At 48.2% G+C, this 18,984-nt stretch overlaps 1 protein-coding gene across 4 annotated transcripts in view; it reads right to left on the reverse strand.

Annotated features, from left to right (window-relative positions):
* DAAM2 (dishevelled associated activator of morphogenesis 2) overlaps positions 1-18,984 on the reverse strand; it is a 107,933-nt gene that overhangs the window by 28,659 nt on the left and 60,290 nt on the right. For all 4 annotated transcript variants that reach the window (XM_053601175.1, XM_053601176.1, XM_053601178.1 and 1 more), the window contains exons 2-10: positions 18,440-18,661; positions 15,023-15,112; positions 10,982-11,056; positions 10,428-10,522; positions 7,202-7,535; positions 5,852-5,962; positions 4,440-4,543; positions 3,363-3,429; positions 1,814-1,931 (exon numbers count right to left, since the gene is read on the reverse strand). In XM_053601175.1, coding sequence (XP_053457150.1) covers positions 1,814-1,931; positions 3,363-3,429; positions 4,440-4,543; positions 5,852-5,962; positions 7,202-7,535; positions 10,428-10,522; positions 10,982-11,056; positions 15,023-15,112; positions 18,440-18,607 — 1,162 coding nt within the window. In that variant the 5' untranslated portion in view covers positions 18,608-18,661. The remainder of the gene's footprint in view (positions 1-1,813; positions 1,932-3,362; positions 3,430-4,439; positions 4,544-5,851; positions 5,963-7,201; positions 7,536-10,427; positions 10,523-10,981; positions 11,057-15,022; positions 15,113-18,439; positions 18,662-18,984) is intronic.

The following is an 18,984-nucleotide window of genomic DNA, read 5'->3' on the forward strand; positions in this document are numbered from 1 at the left end:
TGCAAGGGACCTTCTGTGAAGGTGTCAACCACCTCCCCCACCCTGACACTGGGTATATTTCTCCTGAAATCTTTCTGGCTGCCTTTCTTCCCTGTTTGGACCCGGGGTATGCTATGCCCTGGGAATGGAAATTGCTTTTTACATTATCTATAAAAAACACCTGCTTCAAAATATTACATGCTGAATAATGAGGTCTCCAGGGAAATTAAGAAAAAAAAGATTTTAGGATTATCTACACTATTGCTATACAGAGAAAGATGAATGGAGGCTGATTACAGGTGTGCACTGAAAGTCAAAATGAGTTAGGGAAGTACTTATTGGAACCTGAGAAGATTTCTTGTGGAAATTTCTTGTGGCGACCTTGAACTATGAAGACAAAGGCATTGTGTGTTGTGTGTGATCTCACAGGGCCCCCCTCTCATCCTCTCTAATGACAGTCTGGCTGAACATGAACTTCCTTTTTATGTGATAGCCACAAGCTCTCTGTTCTTGGTTCTTGATCCAAGAACACTTGTCTTGACTGACCAACCACCATACAAAGCCAACCAATGCAATCCTGGTATCAAAGTCAAACCATAATGCCTATAGGTGGAAGATCAGGTCTGCAAAAGCCTGATTTGGGGGCAGAACTCATAGAGGGGCCCATTCACACTGTCCATGGAACATCAAAACAAGAACCCCTGGGAGCAAAAGGTGTCAGGTTTCCCAGGGGACTTCCTTGTCTTCCACGAAGACCTTCCCGGCTGAGTTTTGGAGAAATGACAGCTTCCTGGTCCATCGCACTAGCCCCTTTCCACCATTCCACTGACACATGCATTGCAAAAGGACAGAGTTTTCCATTTACCTTCCCCCCAGGAAAATAGCATAAAGCCAGACCACTGCTCATAGAGGTAGAACATGATTTATCTAAACCCTTGACCCCAAAGAAACAAAAATCCCTCTGGTGGTAAAGAACTTTTCAGCCTCACGGTAAACTGGAGACAACAAGGTGCACTCCGTAGGTCACTCTGAGGTTCAGAGATGACATGCTGAAGGACCTCCCATCATGCCGGGCCCAGAGTTGTCACACAATAAATCATAGTTGTCTTTACTATCACCATGATTGCTGGTACCATCTTCACTACTAAGGAGAGTCTAGCTGGGTCGACCATTATGGTAAACCATACGAGCTTTCAAAAATTTTCTCTTTTGTGCAGATCCTAAGTTCTAAATGAGTTAAAACTCATTTCAAATTGTATTCTGTGGTGGCTGTTAGCAATTACATATAATTTATTCAATCACTGCATACACCTGGATCTTAAGAACTGAGCCATGTGCTCTTGTCCATGCTGGCATTGGGGTTTGTGGGGAGAGGTAGGGATGTCAGGGTGGAAGCCAGCAAGGACTAGACGGAGGAGTAGGTAAAACCTTAAAAAAAAAAAAAAAGGCATGCTCATTCCACATCTGTGCTACTCCCCCAAGCACACAACTTCTTCTTAGAGCTCTCTAAGAGAACTGATCACTTCCCTGTCATGAGCTCATAGCCAGAGCTGTTTGATTTTTCAATGATCAAATTACTGCTTGTTAGATTAGGATGTGCGAGTTGCTCCGAGCCAAGCCCCCAGCTCCTTCTCCAGATGACAGTGGAGGTCCTGACTCCTAGGACAGAGGGAAGAGCCAGGGCCTTAGTCATCCAGCCTGGTCTCCCAAGGGTGACTCCGAGAGAGATGTAGTCAGACTCCCAAATCCAGGGAGGTGCCGAAGCCTCATGTCAGCCTGCCCAGAGCCAGGGTGCAGGCGCAGCTGAGAGGTGTGGCAAGTGCAGGGAACTCACAAGGCATCTGCAGGCAGTGGTGCAGGACAGAGAGCAGGCAAGGGTAGGCCTCAGTATGCTTCAGTTTCTTGTGGATCAGCTCAAACATCTGGGAAGCACTTTTTGTGTCGATGTGGACCTGGGGCGAGAAAGGCACAGTGAACAGACAGAGCTAGGGAGAGTGGGCCGTTTCCATCCACTGAGCCCCATCTCTGAGGACAGCTTTCCTTCCTGTCCCTCTGGTCCAGGCTGTCCTGTGTACTACAGGGTGTCTAGCAGCATTCCTGGCCCATCAGAGGCCAATGGCATCCCTTCACATCAGCTTTGAGAACAAAAATTGTATCTAGATGTTTTCCCCTTGCTGAGAATGCCTGATCCAAACTAAGGGAAGGAAGTGGGGGGCAGAGATGATTCAAAGTAGCAGGCAGCAGCTGGCATAGGTACAGCAGCAGGTTCAAATCCCAGATGTACTCTCTAGTTGTATGACAACAGGTAAGCTGCTTATCCTCACTAAACGCAGTTTCTTTTTCTACAAATCTAAGGCTCCTGTGAAAATATAATGGGATGGCACTTGGTGACTTAAGCACCGTCCAAAAGTGGGTTTCTATTTGGATAGGGGTTTTATAATGCAATATTTAAGCAGCTGAGTTGTGTGTTTTCAGGGTTGCTAAGGCTAAAATGAAAATACAGTTTGGTTTGCTAAGCATGAGCTGATTAGGGATAAGGAGAGGTGACTCGGGAAATTGCTGGAAGGCAGGGGCAAAGTCAGCCCAGGAGAGGTATTTGAGACTAATCATATTAACAAGAACTTTCTCTTTTGGGGGGAGGGGGGGATTCCTGTTCTTGTGTCCCCTGGGGCAAATGCCTTAGTAGGGGAGGCTACTAGAGCCAGCATACTTCCAGGGCTCCAGAGCAGGACGAAGCAGTGAATTGTGTGTGTCATCTTGACTGGCTTAAGGAATGCCCCTACAGCTGTAGGAATGCCCCTACAGATTGTTTCTGGGTGCATTTGTGAGGGTGTTTCTAAAAGAGACTGGCATTTGAATCAGTGCACTGAGTAAAGATCTATCCTCACCCAATCCAGATAGAGTATAAAGAAAAGGAAAGGAGAATTCATTCTCTCTGTCTCTCCTGGAAAACTGGGGCAGCCTTTATCTCCTGCCCTTGGAATCAGAATTCTAGGTTCTCTGGTCTTTGGACTTTGGAACTTGCACCAGTGGTCCCTCAGACTATCTGGCCTTCAAGCTTGGACAGAATTACACTACTGGCTCCCTGGTTCCCAGCTCACAGATGGCCAATCACAGGACTTCTCAGCCTCTAAAATTATGTGAGCCAATTCCCCTAATAAGTGCCCTCTCATCCTTCTATCTCCCTTGCTCTCTGCAGCTACACTACTGGGTATGTTTCCCTGGTGAACTCTGACTCACACACAGGACCTGGCCATGGGGGTGCCCACTAGGGAACCGAGCCTGCACCGGCCCCACCCGAGCACAGGGTATAGAGAAGTGGCTGTGCCGCTCCCCACCCCGGAGGGGCCCTCCTGCAATTGCTCCAGCTCATGGCTCCTCACCATGTCAAACCTCCTGGCTAGCTCCAGGTCATCTTCATTCCGGACCATCTCAAAGAAGTCTAAATGCCTACAAAGGATGGAGAAATAGAGGGAGTAGACATTATAGCCTGGACATCCCTGGTGGAGGGTTTCAGCCCCTTCAATCCTTCCACCAAATAAATCTGAAAGCTTTATCAGGGATCCCAAGAAAAAAACCAGAAAAAACATTCTGCCTCCTTTATAAGATCCCATGACCCTCCTCAGGAAGGCCAGCTCAAGATCCCTTCACTTTAGGTTGGGTTTCTCCGTTTTGGCATTATTGATATTTAGGGCTGGATGATCCTTGATTATGGGAGTCTGACCTGTAATTTGTAGGGTGTTTAGGAGCATTCTTAGTGTCTGCCAGTGTGATAGTCAAAAATGTTTGCAGCCATTGCCCAGTTTCAGCTGGGGGATAAAACCCCCTCAGTCAAGGACCACTGCCCTATAGCTACCTTCCCCTATGTTCTCATCCTGCCCTAGAGTCAGCTTTCAAAATCAATTTCTCCTCTTTTTCTATCCCCACCTGCACACTCACCCGCTACTCCCTCAAGAGGAACCATCTTATCCCTTAAAACCCAGGATAAAAAAATAACCTGCACTGAAGGGACAGAATTGAGGGATCTCACGGTGTCACGTAGGAATTGAATCATGCCCTTTGCTACAGGGCTGTAAGGTAGGCACTTTGGGCGGGGCCCTTCTCTATTAAGCAGGAAAGATACCACAGAACATTTAGCATTTCAGGCCCCCAACAACTATTGCCCCCCATAAACCAGTGTGGAAACTAAACACCCACATATTTCCAAATGCCCCCCAGGGGGCAGCACAGCCACGGTTGAGGACTGCCGGGTTCACCTGTGGATAACACCAGAGATGAGACAGGAAGTTCAGCTAAGAGGACAGGGGGGCATGCCTGCCCACACATTGCTGATTCTGGAGCTATGCTGGCTATGGCAGGTGGGCTCCGTGAGAAGGGCAGACTTCACAAAGGTCCTGACTGTCCCCACTGAGGCACTGTCCCCACAGGCCTGCAGCAGGCATGGGAGGGTTGGGCCTTACTTGTCCAGGATGGCATTCTCATGTTGCCGGAGTTTGTCGATCACAGGCTGTATTCCCAGCATCAGGAACTCATACCGTAGATGTAGGCGGAACTCCAGGTTATCCTGGGGAACACCAAGGGAGGATCAAATTCACTTTCACAGTTTCCACAATAGTTCCTCTTCACCACCCTGCCCTGGTCCCACCACATGTTTTGCAGTAAACACCCCTGAAGTTGCTTCAAGTTCCAGAGTTCCAAGAAAGAACAGGGGCAGTAGGGAAGAGGGGAGACATCCTTGTCCTTACTATCTCTATTTTAGGTCACCTGCCTCATTTCCTTCAACCCCCTTGCTGGTTTTCTCTTAGTCTTTGGTCATTAAAAAGCAATGTTTTAGAGGAATATGGAGCACAAGCTTTGGAATCAGATAGATCTTGGTTCAAACCCTGCTCTGCCACTTACTACCTTGGGAAAGCTTTAATTTTTATCATTTGTAAAATGGACACAACACTACCTGCCCACAAGGGTGTGTTACCAATCAATCAGAATAGCCACCAGCTACAAATAGCTGGCACTGATAAAGGTCATGTCAGCATCTTAGGGACAGACCCTTTCCACAACCCACTGCACCTAACCCTGGTCATCAGGAGTGGCTGCAAAAAAAAAAAAGTATCTTGGAAGAAAAGATGGAAACAGAGATCACTGAATTGCCCCTTTGGCCCCTTTTATTCTTCAAGTTGAACTTGCACAGGACGTCTGATTGCCTTAGAATTTGGGAAATTCTCCTGCTCTCCAAGTTCTTCTAATGTTGCCATTTTTATAGTCTGAGAATCTCATTCTGATGCCCAAAGAAGGGAAAGCAGAAGCTGCCCCTTCTAACAGAAGGGGCAAGAGAAGTATGACCAGCCAACCAGAGGCCAGCTCAGAAGCAGGGCTCTAGAAAGAGGGCCCCAAACTTGTCCTCTCCCCGTCAATAACACACCACCCTGAGCCACCTTCAACCAGCCTAGCTTGGGAGCTGTCTGGGGAACTCACCACGCATGATACTATCTGAGTGGGAAACTCCCCAGGTGCTCTCCTGGGTTTAGGTAAAATCAAAAAGAATTGTATGGGGAAGCCAAGCAGGAATTAGGCTTCGCCACAACTTCAAAGAGCCACCGATAAGACAGGCCGTGGGTGCTTGCCGTCCACGTCTGGCAGACAAGACACTGCCTGGTGACAGCAAGTTCCACAACATGCAATTCTTTATTGGCCCCAAGTGAAGAAGGCAAGAGGTGGTAAAGGCCACTTAAAGACGATGGCAATAGTGGCAGACACACCAACCAGGTGCCTTGGCCCCTTCTCTCTGCCATTTCACCAGGCAGCACTCACACTCAACACTCTTACTCAGGTCCAGAAAGTCAGGCAACAGCAATGGCAGGAGAACACGCCTTACCTCTCCAGCTCCAGCATTTAGGACAGCGTTGATGAAGGACATGATGGCTGTTTTCAGATTTACTTCATCCCGGTACCGGCCCAAGCTGCGATCTAGCTCATTCAGCAGAGTCTGGATGAAAAGGCAGGGCAGAGCAGCAGAGGAGGCTCAGCACCCTCTGAGTGCAGCCTCTGAGCCTTTGCTCCCACTGTTCCAACCCCCTGGAATGCCCTTTCTCTACGCAATCTCATCTATCCAACCCATCCAGGACCTCCCCAAGCCTCACCTCTGCCTAGAGGCACCCTTCCTTTGCCTTCTAGACTGCAGTCCCATTACTGTCGCACTCCATCCAGCCTTTGGGGCATTGCTTATAGCTAGTATGTCTTCCCTGCCCAGCTCCTTGGCAGCAGAGACACTGCTTTTTATCCCTTTTGCATCTTCAGCAAATAATCAGAAGCCACTTTTAGCACAGAGTGAGTACTCAAAAATGTGTGATTATGGAATAAAAAAAAAAAAAGCCTATACCGGTGCTAAATAAATCATAGCGTTTGTAATGTCAAAAGACCAAGGCTGCCAGGCACTGTGCTAAAACACTTAATACTTATCCATCTATTGGTAACTTCTTGGAAAGGTCAGGGAAAAGTAGAGAACAGCGTGGCCTCAGCTTTGAGGGCTGATTCCAGTGTCCCCACATTAGGAACTTACTGAGACACAAGGCCTAAAATCTTGACCCTAGAAATTGGAATTATAGTGAATTCAACAATTCTGTGTTTTTTTTTTTTTTTTGAGACAGAGTCTCACTATGTCACCCTTGGTAGAGTGCCATGGTGTCACAGCTCACAGCAATCTCCAATTCTTGGGCTTAAGTGATTCTCTTGCCTCAGCCTCCCAAGTAGCTGGGACTACAGGCCCCTACCACAACACCCAGCTATTTTTTTGCTGCAGTTGTTTAGCTGGCCAGGATCAGGTTCAAACCCACCACCCTCCATGCATGTGGTTGTGCCGTATCCACCGTGCTACGGTGCCGAGCCTAATTCAACAATTCTTGTCTGAGCCTCTATCATGAGGCAAGCCTGGGCTCAGAGATGTAGAGCCTGAGAAGTACTGCAGGCCATATTCCAGCCTCCAGGAACCTGTGGTCTAGTGAGGAGGGCAAGTCCATTTCACACCCAAACTCATAGCTCTTCAGTTCCCGCATGCGTACTTAGGTAAGCTCTCAGGGTCCCAGTACTCTCTGCCTGTGACCTTCCAAATGCAGGCATGCACCCCTTTCCTCCAGATTTTACTATAAAGAATCCTCAGGCCCTCACTCCCAGTATGCTCCCAGTATGACACCCCTGCTACTCTGCTGGCACTGCCCTGGCCCCTCACCTGGAAGCGCGTTCGCTCTGCCGCATACACCTGGTAGTGTAGCATGGCCTGCAGCACCTTCTTGTGGCCACCGGGCACGAGGCACACGGCGCCCAGGATCTCCAGCACGGCCACCTTGGTCTTGCTGTTCTCCGTGCGCAGACTCTGGGCAATGGTGCTGATGGCCTCGGGCTGTGCCAGTACGTGCGCCCGCCCCTGGGAGTTGTTCATCAGTGCCTTGATGCAGCCAATGAGGGAGGTGTGGATGCGGCTCTCGCAGGTGGCATGGTCCATGCTCCGGAGGAAATTTAGCAGACAGGTCAAGCCCTCAAGCTCGATGAAGCGGGTCACAAACCTACCAGCCAGAACCATTAGCAAAGATGGTTTGTTGGACTTGCATGATTCCGCATACATTTTGCAAATAATTACCCCCATTACCCATGTACCACCATGCACCTTATCTCTCCTAAATGCTAAGTTCATTTATAAAGTTTAAATGAAGCCCTGCAATCCTATCATTCTCACAGAAGGCCGCATCTTATTTGCATTTTAAATACTGTGATTTGCATGTCATTGATGGCAGCTGCATAGCTAAAATCAATCGTGTGTATGTGAAGGGGATGATCCTGATAATCATTACAGCTGTTAAACCTGAAGATGCCTTTCCAGGAAGGATGGGAATGAAGAGAAATACAGTTATATAACATAGAGGACTTCCAAGCAGGGAGGGCATCAGAATCACTGAGTCCAGAGATCAAGGCTGGGGAAGACACATTTCAAGGGATCCTAAAGAAAATAGTAGAGTTATCGTCACCATTAGCAGAAAACATTAAAACATTAGTTTGGGGGTTCTTAACTTGGAGTCTGTGTTCCCCTAAAGGGTCAATGGATAGCATTTGGGGGTCCAAGGACCTGGACGGGAAAAGAAAATTACATTTTATTTTTGGTTACCTCTAACTAAAATTTAGCATTTTTCTCAGCATTAACTATAGGTAATAAATGACCGTAGTATTAGCACTAGCGTGACTTTTATCATCCAAAGAAATCACAGTTATGTTTATATCAAATTACAGTTATTGCAGGTATCTCAAAATACCATTTAGACTCATCAGTACTTCAAAATGATGGTGGTTATCAGGCCTGCTGCTAGCTCTCACTATTTAAAGCATAAATCAGCACATTTATTACTATCTCATACATTTTTAATATTTGGTAGTTGTATTTTCATTTAATTCATTTATTTTTTTCCTTTTATCTATTTTATTTTAATGTTTAAGACACTTCTGAGAATCTGCCTGTAAGTTTCATCTGGGTGCCAGACATCCACAGCGTGTTCCTGCACATAGAGGTCCTCAAACTTTTTAAACAGGGGGCCAATTCACTGTCCCTCAGACCATTGGAGGACCAGACTATAGTTTGAAAAAAACAACTATGAACAAATTCCTATGCACACTGTGCATATCTTATTTTGAAATTAAAAAAACAAAATAGGAAGAAATACAATTACACCACCGCATGTGGCCCGCGGGCCGTAGTTTGAGGACCCTAGAAATTTGAAGAATAATTACTGATTGAAGGGAACCACTATAAATAAGCAACCCATTTATCCCAAATGTACTTGTGTGTATATTGAAATGTGAAAATACGCCTAGAACAATAGAAGAATATGCTCTCAAATTAAGTTAAAACTAGGTGATTTTTTTACTTTTTCTATTATGTGCTTTTCTATATTCCACAAAATTTCCACAATGACAATGTGTAACTTCTGTAATCAGAATTTTATTAAGGGAAATTAAAATGAATTGAGGTGGAAAATGAACCTGTCAACTCCCCTCAACCCCTTTATTTCTTGACCATCTTATCCTTTCCACACCCCTTTTCATACCACGACCCCACCCATCCCCTACCAAAGCCATAAGGATTAGGGTGCTCCCAATCTCCTTTGGTCTCTGTTTCCAGTCTCATGGGGGAGAAAGCTCAGTCAAGACAACATACACAGTCAAATGGATAGCAGGTAAATGTTTAACAACTAGCTCTTTTGGGAGAAAAAAGGCCTGATTATAGTGTTTGCTTATTTTTGTTATAAATACTCCCAGCGTAGCCAATTTCAACCTATGAATATGACGGTATTGAACATGGAGTTGGGAGGAGCTACACTGTTACATAGTCTTTCCACCGTGCACATACAATGGGTGTAAACTCACAAGCATATGTTATTATAAAAAATAGAAAAATAATTAGCTAATTAGGCAGTGATGAGCATTTGTTACCTTTGTTTTGATATAATTTATTTAATCTTAAATTTTCAAAATTCAAATTTTAATCACAGCTATGTACAACAAGCGAGCAGAAGCAGTGGTTCACCCGCCGTAATCCCAGCACACTGGGAGGCCAAGGCTGGTGGATGGCTTGAGCTCAGGGGTTTGAGACCCCCATCTCTAAAAGAGTGAGACCCCCATCTCTAAAAAATATATATATATATGTATATAGCCAAGCGTTGTGACTGGAGCCTGTAGTCTCAGCTACTAGGGAAGCTGAGGCAAGAGGATCACTAGAGCCCACGAGTTTGAGGTTGCTGTGAGCTATGATGCTACTGCACTCTACTGAGGGTGACAAAGTAAGACTCTGTCCACCCCCCACCCCCCCGCAAAAAAAAAAAAAAAAACTGCTGAAAATTTAACAGTCGGCTTTCACCAGCTGGTAAGAGCCAATTCCAGCACACCCTGGGCAAGCCCCAAACACAAGGACACCACTAGATGTGGGAAGTGGGGCGAGTCCTCCTGTGGTCCTGGGACTCCCATGCCCTTTTCCTTGCCTGCCTGACTCAGGTTCCAGACAACAAATCTCATCCAGAGACACCACATCTCCCCCTAGAGGTCGGAGTGGTTCTCGACCCACTCCACCTCCTTCCTGGCTAGCGCTCTCCCTTTCCCCCTTATTCTCAGAAAGCTCTGTCTAGTCTACACCTTGTCTGCTTGGCCACTCTCCTGTTCCTCCTTCAAAAAAAAATCAAGTACTTGCCCTTGCTTCCTCTTTAGAGAGCTCGTCGGGGCCTGAGGTTTACCCACTTTCCTATGTCCCTCTGCTCTCCACCCTTGCAGCCCTCCAGGAGAGGAGGAAGATGAGCTGGGACGGGAGGTGAGCTGAAGTGGACTCCGGGGAAGACCCGCATGGGAGCAGAGCTCTCTGCCTCTATGCGGGGTTCCAGGAAGTGGGAAGGCCGCAGCAGGAGGGGCAGGGTTATCACCTCATGGGCTGTGTCCGGAGAGCTGTCTTCAGGTCTTCCACGACTTGGTTCCTCATCTCCGTCTCTTCCTCATCAAATGCATACAGACTCTGCATCTGAGGGGCCCGCAGGGAGGAGACAAAGGTCCCTCTGCGCCATCTGTCCCCCAACCGCCTGCACCCTCAGCCCAGGAGTGACCTGGGGGCTACCTGGCCTCAGGGAATGGTTTACTAAGACAGACTCTGAGAAGACCCAGGTTCTGGGCCTGGGCTGTACTTTCCTCATCTGTGAAATAGGGAGAATTTTCGGCCCAGGCTATTTCTCAAGCCTGTGTAATATCCAAATGGATTAATAAATATTTAAATGTTGGGGGACTCAAAGGTTGAACACAGGAAGGGTGGATTATGATTAAATGTTGTTTAATAACTGGAAAGCTGTGGAGCCCCAGTTGAGTGGGGCTTGAGGAACAGCAAAGGCAGTTGGGTGTGGGTGTAGCAGGGGATGGGGATGGGGGTGTCACTCCCCTCCACAGCCTTTCCAGGTGGGGGCAGGGCAGGAGAGGAGCAGCCACTCACTGCAGCCATGGAGTTGATGCGGTCAATGTAATAGTCAGGCCAGCTGGTCGCCAGCTTGTTGGGGTCCTCCTGTTCCTGGAACAAGAAACACGATGGTATCAACTAACCGGCAAGACAGGTCCATGGCCTGAGGGCCTGAACTTCAATCAATATCAATCCTTGCCAGGTGGGGTAACTTGGAGGAAGTTACCAAATCTCCCAGGCTTCTATTTCTTCCTACGTAAAATGCAGATAACAAACATTGAATTTCACAACCAACCATTGCTAACGCTCCGAAACAATGCACTGCTTTCAATGGGTACAAACTTGTGCTTACATTTTGGACATCTTTTTTTAAATTTGATTTTTCTGATAATCTCATTCTCATATTTTACAAGACTATTGGTCTGTGGCATTTGGAAATTTTAAAACTTAGTCTTTCTTTTTTCCTTTTCTTTTCTTTTTTTTTGAGACAGTCTCACTTTGTTGCCCCCAGTAAAGTGCCCTGGCACCATACCACACAGCAACCTCTAACTCTTGGGCTCAAGCGATTCTCTTGCCTCAGCCTCTGGAAAATCTGGGACTACAGGCGCCAGCCACAATGCCTGGCTATTTTTAGAGACGAGGTCTCACTCTGGCTCAGGCTGGTCTTGAACTCGTGAGCTCAGGCAATCCACGCACCTTGGCCTCCCAGAGTGCTGGGATTACAGGCGTGAGCCACAATACCTGGCTTTTAAAACTTAAGTCTTTCTCTCAGGGATTTGAAGGACACTGACAGAAAGCACTTGGCACAGTGCCTAGCACATGCTAGGTGCCCAATAAATAGTCTATTTACAAACACAGAGAGAGAGAAACTCCCAAGGCCTTGGGTTTGAGAAAGCCTTGGGATCCCCTCCTAGGCCTGTGATTTAATTCCTAACTTTCCTGATGATGAGGCATGTGTAGGGGGGAGGCAGGGCCTGGATCTGAGGTCCATTGGTCCCATGCTTAGTTCCCAAGAACTGTGGTCTCCACCCCCCCAACCCCATCCCCACAGGGTTGTGGACTGGCACTGGTCCATGACCTGTTAGGAACTAGGCTGCACAGCAGGAGCTGAGCAGTGAGCAAGTGAGCAAAGTTCATCTGTGTTTACATTCGCTCCCATGGCTTGCATCACCGCCTGAGCTCCACCTCATATAAGATCTGGGGTACCATTAGATTTTCATAGGAACCTGAACCCTACTGTAAACTGTGCATCTGAGGGTTCTAGCTCAGAACTCCCACTGAGTCTGCATTATGGTGAGTTGTATAATTATTTCATTATATATACAATATAATAATAATAGAAATAAAGTGCACAATGAGTGTAATGGACTTGAACCATCCTCCCCTGCCACTGCTCCATGGAAACATTGTCTTCCATGAAACTGGTCCTTGGTGCCGAAAAGGTTGCAGACTGCTGCCCAAGAAAATCTCAACTCTTCCCCACGTGTGGGCAAGAATGACAGGATTAAATATTAATGCTGATTGAAAATCCAGCCTTCTCCAGCCACATGGATCTGCTTCTGGGCATTCCACATGTCCTGCCTGTTCCTATCCCCATGCCCTGGTGGCTTTGGATGCGCCCTCCATCTGCTCACTGACAATCTTTTACTTCCAAATCAGCATGAAAACCTAACCTCCTCCACACCCTCCCCGAAGAATGGCCTCTCTGCCAGCTGCCAGCTGGCCCTGCATCCTCAGCTCTGTCCACTTCCCCTTCATTATTTTGTTTCATAAAATCCAAATTTTAGAGGAGTAAAATGATTATATATGTTAAAATCTCTATGACTGAAGGCCCAACATTGTCTTCTGCCTTGGGGAGGGAATCACACTACCAAAAACAATTGCATCAGCAAACATACTTCGCTGTACTTGCTGGCTCATCATTCATTTATTCTATACCCATCTAATGAGCACCTGTTCAATGCCGGTCACCACACTGAGCCCTGGAAGCCCTGAGTAGAGTCATGGTCTCTGTCTTCCCTATAAAAGCCCAGGGCCAGAGAAAGGGTGATGGAAGCTCTATGGTGGAGCTGTCCATAGTGGACCTGGGGGTGGGGTGCATCTAACACTGAAGGCTATGGGGGTAGGCTGGGGGATGACTGGGTTGAGTTATTAAAGATTACTAAGTCTAAGACAGATGGGAGGGGGTTAAAGACAGAGGAAGCGCCTGGTACATGGGAAGGCAGAGGGGTGTAAAAGTATATGGAAAATTACATAAAATTTGTTTTGGAAAATAGTGAGAGATGCCTTTTTATTTTAATACTTTATTTTGGCTGTATGAAAGATCAACTTAAGGGAACTCCATAGTAAATCAATTTGGAAAATGAAAAATCATAAGATATGATTAATTTGAGCAGTAATTACTCCTCAAATTTTTCTTTCCTTTTTTCCCTTTCCCTCTCTCCCCTTCCCTCCTTCCTTCCCTCCCTCCTTCTCTCTTTCCATGACTTGTGCTTTTTTTTTTTTTTTGAGACAGAGTCTCACTTTGTCGCCCTAGGTAGAGTGCTATGGCGTCACAGCTCGCAGCAACCTCAAACACTTGGGCTTAAGTGATTCTTTTGCCTCAGCCTCCCAAGTAGCTGGGACTACAGGCACCCGCCACAACGCCTGGCTATTTTTGGGTTGCAGTTGTCATTGTTGTTCAGCAGGCCTGGGCTGGCTCAAACCCGTCAGCCTCAGTGTATGTGGCTGGCCCTACTCACTGAGCTATGGGCGCTGAGCCAACTTGTGCTTTGTTAACACATCCTTTTCTCACAATGAAGTTCATGGACTCAGTGTCACGTTCTGCAGGTGATTGACAAACATGCACCGAGTATGCCGGACAGTGGACTGTAGTGTGTGCAGCCTGTGCCTCTTGTCACGAGTTCCCAGACCCATCAGTCCTGAATTCTAGCAATGGCATAGCCCCTTGCCATAACAGGCTGTGACTTTGGAGAGTTTATTGCCTCTCTAGGCCTTCCTGGCCTCACCTGTAGAATAAAGACAAGATTGGATTGCTTCTCTGGTTTCTTCCTACTCTGAAATATTGTGTGATTCTAATCCTCCAATTTTATAAGGTCTGGCTTAGTGTGGACCCCTAGGGATGAGACAAATGTCTTGGCCAGGAAGAATAAGAGAAGAGCTATGAATGCACACAGGAGCGTGGAGGGGAAACAGCTCAGACTCTGCCCAGACCCACAGTCTCTTACCGGGAGGGAGAGGGCCTGAGTCTCAGGCATAGGAATGACCAGGCTCTGATCCCCAAATACCCCTACTCTGAGGATCAAGCTGTGACTCAACTCTGATAAATGGGAGAGTAGAGGGAGAGGAAAAATGTGAATGGAGAAAAGAAAAAACAGAGTAAAAGGAACAGAAAGGCTAAAATAGAAAGAGGGCAGAGAGAGGAAAAAAGATGAGCAAGACAGACTCAGCAGCGGAGTGAGAGGAAGAAAGGAGAAGATGCATCTCCTGGCAAAGCAGCAGGGGAAAATGATCTTCGGGGAAGCCCCTCATGCTTTGATTAGGGCGGGCCACAATCAAGAGACCAACAATAGCCCTTAATGAACAAGAGAGGGACAGAAGGTGGGGAGAATAGGGACTGAGGCATGACTCCTGCCCGGGACAGGGCAGAGGCTAACGATCTAAAAGAGGACAGCCCTACGGCCCGCCGGGGCAAACTGAGCTCTTCCAACAAAGCTGCTCCCAGGTACAGCCCAGGGCTGCACGGCCTCCATGCCTGGGGACAGAGGGGAGTCCGACTGCATTTCATATCTCCCTGCCCCAGACCTGATCCTGGGATCCAGATCCTGATCCCTGTTCTCAGTCTACTATCTTCCTGCAGGTCCTGCTTAAAGAGCTTCTCAAAAAGAGGATCCTTTTTCCCTGAGCGTAAGCTCTATGAGGCCTGGGGTTTGTTTTTTTCTGTTTTATTCTCTGCTGTCCTCCAACACCTAGAACGAGCTGACGTGTGATAAACGGCTGCTGAGTGACTAGCAAGCCGGGCAGCAGGAGCAACCCGCGCGGCCCCGCAGCGAGGCGGGAGGCTGTCGGGGAGCGCACCTTCTTCTTGCTGCAGTAGATCTGCCATTTCTTCTCCGGGGGCAGTGCAAACACAGCCTCCCGGTTTCTGTCCGTGAGATCCAATTCATCCTGTGAAGACGGCAAGAAAAAAAGATGGCTGAAACCAGGGACAGCTGGGATTAGAATATTTTCCCCCAGAGAGAACTGCAATTCCCCCAAACCTATTCCTCGGCCTACTATCTTCCTCCCCAAGAGTGTCAAAATACAAGGCAGTTCTTTTTCTACTAGGAATACAGCCTCAACCCAAGCCTGTGAGTATTCAATCCACACTCCCCCTCTGCCTGTCCACCCCCACCTTGTCTCTGCAAATGCCCTCCTGGTCCAGGTCGCCCCGCACCCTGCCTGTCTCCTGAACTGCCTTGCTGGCCCCTCGTCGTCTTGTCTAGATTTTCTTGTCCTCCATCTCTTGTCCTTCTTAAGCTTGGCAACACCACTAGCTAAGAAAGGAGGGAGTCATCTTCAGAGCTAGTCCTGCCTTTCTCAGAATCCTGCCCCATCCTTCAAGTCTCCCTGCCCTTGGAATCCCTCTCCAGAAATTGTCTGGCTCCCCTAACTTCAGCAAGAGGCCTGGCACAGGCTGGAGAGAGCTGGTGAGGACAGGGGCTGAGCAGAAGAGGAAGGGTGTGCCATGCCAAGGGAGGTGTCTGTCTGCTGCCCACAGAGGTGGTGTCCGCCAGGGGCAGCCCCTCTACCCGCAGGACCACCAAGACAAAGCAGAGCACACACAGGGTGCAGGCTCCAGGGGCCCGGTCCACACTCCCCAAGGAGCAGAACTGGGAGGTTTCTGAGCAGTGACGGGTGATTTTGTATTGCAGTTACTTATGAACTTGTCTTTCCAAGCCGGTGGTCTCTATCACTAAATCAATGTGCAGTTCTTGTCAGGGCGCTCAGCTATGACCTGGGGCTGCTCAGGCCTCATTTAATCTCTCTTCTTGGTCCCTTCAGCAATCACACTTCTGGGAGTCTCTCCTGCTTCACTCTGTCTTCCTGCCTGGGCTCCTGTGATGGCTTTTCCTTCTCTATTCTACCTTAAATGTTGAAGCCTCCCAGGCACCAGCCTGTGTCCTTTCCTCTCCTGCCTCTATGCCGTGCCCCAGGTGAGGCCTTCTCACCTGTTCCCAAGGACTCAGTTATCATCCTAAAGACTCTGTAACCTGTGCTCCCACCCACCAACTTCCTGAGCTCCAGCCTCTGGGGCCCAACCACCTGCAGTAGCTGTCCACTCTAATGTTCCTCAGGCACCTCACACACTTACAGAGTGTCACTATGCATCTGGCATATTTATTCATGTACTTAAAACTTCAACAACCCACTTTACAGAGGAGGAAACAGATGCACAGAGAGTATGTTGAATTCATCATCCAAGCCCCTAAATGTGAGTCCCCTCCAGTCTATCCTGTCCTGTGCAGGGCTCAGCATCCACCCAGCTTCTCTTGTTAGAAACCCGGGTGGTCTTTGATTCCTCCTTATGCGTCTATCCTCCCAAGTCCTATTCTCTTTCCTGTCCATAGCTGCTGAATCTGTCCACTTCTCCCCATCCTCGCCGCCACCACTCCCCCTCATTTGGATTGCTACAATAGCCTGGCATCCTTCTCCAATGGCATGTCCCACATGCTCTTTTAGAAAAGCAGATTGATCACCCCAAACCATGCTTAGTCATTGCTCGCAGGATTGAATCCAAAATCCTTAGTTATTCTGGTCTTCATTGTGTCCCTTAAAGGGACTTGCGACTCTCACATCTGCTGTTTCTTCTGCAGGGGACCCTCTGCCATTGTCCTGCACCCACATTCACTTATCTAACCATCAGTGTCTTCAGGTCCCAGTGGAAATAAGTCATTGCTCATGGTGGCCCCTGCAGCCTCTACACTCTGGAATAGAGCTCCCTGCTAGACATTCCCAAAGCCTCCCGACTACTCCTGGTCCTCACACTCACCACATGTGTCACTGCTCTTCAGGATCTGTCATCCCTGTTAAACTGCAGGTTCCCGCAGGCAGGGGCAGTGTCTGATGGTTCATCTCTAAACCCCCACAGCTCCCCTGGGGCGCAACACACAGCAGTCTCTACAAGGACTGTTTCTCATTTGTTTGATGGACACCTAACACTCTCCTTCTTGCAACCAAACTTGTCGGACTCACCTTTGATTTTGCAAAAGTACCTTATAAGGGTCCCTGCCCCACTGAAGATGCTCGGAAAATATTTGTTAAATAAAAAGGCCAAAGAAAGGAATACTGTTCATCATGTCCTTTAAAAACTCACTCAGTCTACTCAAGAAAAGGCCCTGACTAACACCAGCCAGGTTCCAAATGCTATTCTGAGCCAGCAAACACCATGTTCCCCACTTTGTCACCCCATTCCTAGGAAAGGTATAAATCAGGCAGTGAGTTTCCCTGAACCTGCTGTGATGAGGAGGTTGGACAACTTTTTCACATAACCCACGTGGTCTCATCTTACACCAGCCCTATTATTAGAAGAGCTGGGTTTCCTTAACCAGGTGCATTTATTATCAAATACAAGTAATAAACCACATTCCAAACCACATAAACTGTTTCTTCACTAGCCAGCAAGGGAATGAGTGACCAAGAGCTAATGGTAGATGAACTTGGGCTATGGCTTTATGCCAGAGTTCAGGTCCTGCACCTCTGGTCTGAGACCTTCTTTGGTGTGAAGGCTTTCTCACCATCAGACCTCCAAAGAGAAAAATTATGCTTATTTCCTGTTTTGTCTCTTTGTGTCAGAGTATGAAGTTTCATGTATAGGGGCCTCTCCCACAGGCAGACTGGTGTACCAGTCTAGATGGGCATTGCAAAGTCAGGAAAGCTGGTCCTTGTGTCAATGGTGGAGCTTCCATCTATCCCAGCTAGACACGGGATATAATCATCCTGGACCTGAACCAGGTCTCAGATGTGATAACAGCATCTCTGCCCCTATATTTCCAGCCAGTCATCCCTTGCTCCAAGGAGCCCAATGTCTGGGTATAGGATCCCACTCTGTCCCTTCTTCCTGCCTCAGATATTAAAGGCTGCTTGGGAAACTCCAGAGAGCAGAAGAGAGAAAGGAGGTGTCACATGTCCTGGTGTTCTTTGTGTCTCCTCACTGCCTTATTATACTCCAGATCTGCCTCTTCCTATGGTAACCTAAGTGCTGCATGGAATCTGGAATCCAATGCAGATAGGAGATAGGTTCATTCTACTGGAGACACATTTCACGGTATCCATCCCTGTGAGATGATCAATTTCCCCGTGCAGCTGAGGTGTGCTGGGCAGCCCACCTCCTCCTCAAGAGGAGTTTCAAGAGGTGGCGATTGCAGTATGGGGGCCCTGCTCTCTGTCCTGCCCTGCTTGTCCATTCACCCTCCTCCCATTTTCAGTGCCCTCCCTCCCTACTCTCTCACTGACCACCAGTTCTGCGAAGCGGACATTAAGCTCCTCCGGGTTCGGGATGGGGCTGGAGAACTCGATGTACTGCAGAGGGTGGCTGTCCCGGAGGTTGATCTCGGGGAGGTCACTGCCCCCGAAGCAGCACAGGAAGCCCAGGCCATGGCGGCTCCTCTTGCGGGGGGCCATGGTCACTGCAGGCTAGGGGGTCAGCAGGCAGATGCCCTAGGTCCTCATCATGATCTGGGCACAAGAACAGAGAGCACAGAGTGGTCAGGCATGGCAGTCAGACAGGCGAGGGCAGAAGTCACTCTGCCTTCATAATATCTGTGTCCCATGGATTGTCAAGAGCCCTTGACCCTATAGCCAAGGACTCCTCCCTCCTCCCACAGCCTCCCTCTGTCCCTTCTAGCTCTTTCCATGGGAAGCATTTGTGTGTCCTCCCCACCATGCCCCGGAGTGTTTCCTGCCAGAACACTTCATATGCCTCCTCTGTGCCCCAGGGAAGAGAGGAAGGCTGACATTATAGAAGGGACTTGAAGGTGGGCAGAACTAAATCTCATTGA

Source organism: Nycticebus coucang, chromosome 9, assembly GCF_027406575.1.
Source record: "Nycticebus coucang isolate mNycCou1 chromosome 9, mNycCou1.pri, whole genome shotgun sequence".
Taxonomy (NCBI): Eukaryota; Metazoa; Chordata; class Mammalia; order Primates; family Lorisidae; genus Nycticebus; species Nycticebus coucang.